The following is a 3,655-nucleotide window of genomic DNA, read 5'->3' as shown; positions in this document are numbered from 1 at the left end:
GCTCTCGAGAGACGCTTTTCAAACCATCTACGTGTATTCCGATTTAATCGAGTCTCAAGTAGTGGGAGATGCTCAAGCGAACTTACTTCGGATGCTTGTTCCTCGTGGTCAGCCGGGGAACATGATCACAGAAGAGGTCAAGGTGCCCTCCTACCATAGACTCCGTACAACTGTGTTTTCATACGTGGCGATCAATATAAGGGGAGACACAGGTCAATTGATACCATTTGCTTCTGGAGCCGTACGCGTGACCCTGCATTTTCGGCGTCGTGATATTCTATAACAACATGTTATTACCTATGAACCACCGATATTACCCATATGGACGACATGTTGTACCCTATAGGCAGCACGGTAAAGGAGGAGACATTAGTATCTACGGAGGAACACACCCTTATGGTCAAGGGGGCAACGGCTTAGGTGGAATGTTTCGGTCCTTGTTCCGTTCAGCAACTCCCTTTCTCAAAACAACAGCAAAAAAAGTGGGAAAACGAATGCTCGATACTGGATTGGAAACGGGAATGCAACTTGTCCAAGACGTGATCAATGGTCAACCTTTAAAGAAAGCTGCCAAGACAAGAGCGAAAGCTGCTGGAAAAAATTTACTCACAGGGGTCATTGATGACATTACACAGCAAGGTCGAGGAAAAAGAGTATATAAGCGCGCGTATACGTCAAAGCGGCACAGTGAAGGACAGACCAAGAAAAGGAGAACATCTCGTTCAACGTTCAAGACTATTTTTGATTAAAGATGGCATCAGCTCACCCTCTCTCAGCCCCTGGTGCGAATTCAAGTTTACAATTGTTTGATGTACCTGTGACAGATGTATCGATTGTTAGCAGCAAATGGATCGATTACGAACCGGTTCAAACGGGAACTAACCCCATCGAGTTTGTCATCAAACCGTTAGCTGACTACATTGACATTAACAAGACAGAGCTGCGATTGGTAGTAAAGATTACCAAACAAGATGGATCGCCCACAGGGGATGGTAAGAAGTACACTCTGGTCAACAACGCCCTTCATTCCATCATCAAACAGTTTACCATCAAGATCAACGAAACGCTGGTAACAGAACAGTCAGACACTCAAGCATACAATGCTTACATCAAGACCTTATTGAACTTTACGGAACAGGCCAAGAAATCGTACTTAACCAAAGCTCTGTATTACAAAGACACTGCTGGACACATGAATGAAGTAGATAATACAGCAGAAAGTAATGAGGGTCTGAATAGAAGAGCCACATTTACTAACAACGGCGCAGAAGTTGGGTTGGTCGGAGTACCTCTTTGTGACGTGTTTAATATTGACAAGTTGTTGCTTGACGGTTTGGAGATCAAAGTCAAAGTGGATCTGAACAACGATGCTTTTGTTCTAATGGCTGGGGAGACTCCAAACAACTGCAAACTAAAGGTCATGTCTAGTACGCTTCGCATACGAACAGTGCGTGTTGCAGACAGTGTGAAACTAGAACATGTACAGATCATGCAAGGTCACAAAGGGAGCGCACCGCTACCAGCCATCTATACCCTAACCAGAACCCCTACGCAGGCAAGGATCATCCCTCAAGGAGTCTTAAATCACACTGAGACAGATCTATTCCACGGTTTCATTCCTCAGTGCATCATTTTTGGGCTCGTGCGAAACGATGCCTTCAACGGAAACCTTGCAAGAAATCCTTTCAACTTTGAGCTGTTTGACCTGCAAGACATTCGGATGACTGTGAATGGAGAAGAAATGCCTTATTCTGCGCTGGATCTGACGGGTGGAAAAAAGATCGATGGTTACAACACGCTGTTTTCAGGAAGTGGAGACATGAATTGTGGGCACGGGCTTGACATTGATAGAGTGGATTGGGAGAACGGATACGGTTTGTTCCGTTTTGATTTGACACCGGCAGGAAGTGGACATCCCGATCATCTGATACCTCATCGAACGGGTAACGTGAACCTGTACCTGAAATTTGGAACTCAGACGAACTCAGTTCTGAATTTAATTGTGTACGCAGAATTTCAGAATCAGTTGGAAATTGATCGCAATCGTCGCGTGGTCTACGATTTGTCACAAGGCTCTTAGTTCATCGTCATGCATACGACCCAAGAACTATGGCAAGCCTGTCTTTCTGACCCTGTGTTAGCACCTCTGATGCAAGGCGTATTTCCAAGGGATAGGCTACCTGTCATCAACACCTACCCAGCCGGACTCATCGCGAATACGGACCCTCATGACCAACCTGGGACACATTGGGTGGCTATGTACTTTGAATCGCCTCGTGAAAGTGAATTCTTTGACAGCTACGGATTTCCTCCTGAAACTTACAACATGGATACCTACATTCTACGGGAAGTTACCTATTATAACGACAAACCACTGCAAGGACTGAACTCGGATGTTTGTGGAGATTATTGTCTGTTTTATCTCATTCGGCGAGCACGGAATGTTGATATGAACACTGTTCAAGCTAAATTTAAACGATATGATTCTCAGTGGAACGATGCACAAGTTGAACGGAGTGTACACGCTTATTTTAATTCAGTCATTTATCGTCAAGTTAATGATTGCTTTCAACAAGGTTGTAAGTCATTTCGCTGTGTCCATAAGCAATAAAATCATGTTGAAAAGTAAACAAAATGTTGCTGTTTTTGTGTGTATTTGCTAGTAAAAGGGGTGGGAATTCTATCTCGTGTACACAAATCGTTGAAGCTTCGTCTTGTGAACATGTCTCAATTCAAGTGCCCCAGCAGTATTATCATTTCTGGCCCCAGCCAATGCGGAAAAACAACATTTACGCGCCAAATACTTCAACACGCAGATTGTTTATTTGAACGCCCCATTCGCAAGATCGTGTATTGCTACGGTCAATGGCAAGATTGTTTTAAGGAATTGGTAAAGGAAGTCACGTTTATGGAGGGTATTCCCGACGACATTCCCGCCTTATTTCCACCCCCTCATCGTCCTGGTCTGCTCGTGTTAGATGACCTCATGAGAAACTGTAGCGATGACGAGCGCATTTTGGATTTGTTCACCAAAGTGTCCCATCATTGTGACGTCACCTGCATTTATTTGACACAAAACCTTTTCCCCCCAGGAAAGTTTTCCCGGAGCATTTCTCTTAATGCTCATTACATCATTGCTTTTAACAATCCTCGAGATACTTTGGGGTTGAGGACACTGGCACAACAGGCGTTTTCTGGGCGCGTTCCGTTTGTGTGGGAGAGTTTTCAAGACGCTACATCACAACCATTTGGATACTTAATGATGGATTTACATCCACGAACCCCGGACATTCAACGATTGCGAACAAGGATCTTCCCAGAGTCACATTCATATCCCATTGTTTACGTTGATAAGAAAATCTATAAAACCGATGAACCCTTTCCGGTAGATTTCATTTAACGCCATGACTTTGCAATTGTTGCACCGCGAGGAGACAGTAAACAATCAAAGTGGTGGTGACATGACTTTGCGTTCTAGAAAGATTTCAAAAGCTACCGAGAGAAGAAAACAAGAACTCGTCAAGGCTTCCAAAGTCAATCAACATTTACCGTTTCTCTGCACTTGTTTTACAAGCAGAGGGAAACAGCGGAAAGAGATGATATCTCACGCTAGTAAGGGACAAATAGAAGCCATCAGTGAAGTCGCCCTTAATCT

The 3,655-nt window shown here is 44.1% G+C and overlaps 1 protein-coding gene across 1 annotated transcript; it reads left to right on the top strand.

The window, feature by feature from the left end:
• The first annotated feature begins 571 nt into the window (after positions 1 to 571).
• On the top strand, positions 572 to 2,470 carry LOC137968112 (uncharacterized protein F54H12.2-like). Its single transcript, XM_068814736.1, has one exon. It carries the CDS (start codon positions 752 to 754, stop codon positions 2,078 to 2,080), a length of 1,329 nt encoding a protein of 442 aa, XP_068670837.1. The 5' UTR covers positions 572 to 751; the 3' UTR covers positions 2,081 to 2,470.
• Positions 2,471 to 3,655: the final 1,185 nt, after the last annotated feature.

This window comes from Montipora foliosa, chromosome 8 (assembly GCF_036669935.1).
Source record: "Montipora foliosa isolate CH-2021 chromosome 8, ASM3666993v2, whole genome shotgun sequence".
NCBI lineage: Eukaryota > Metazoa > Cnidaria > Anthozoa > Scleractinia > Acroporidae > Montipora > Montipora foliosa.
The sequence above is the reverse complement of the archived record's forward strand: the minus strand, read 5'-3'. Positions and strand labels throughout refer to the sequence as shown.

Bases quoted from the DNA above. Each gene is read 5' to 3' on its own strand.
- LOC137968112 (XM_068814736.1), top strand. From the start codon at position 752: ATGGCATCAGCTCACCCTCTCTCAGCCCCTGGTGCGAATTCAAGTTTA.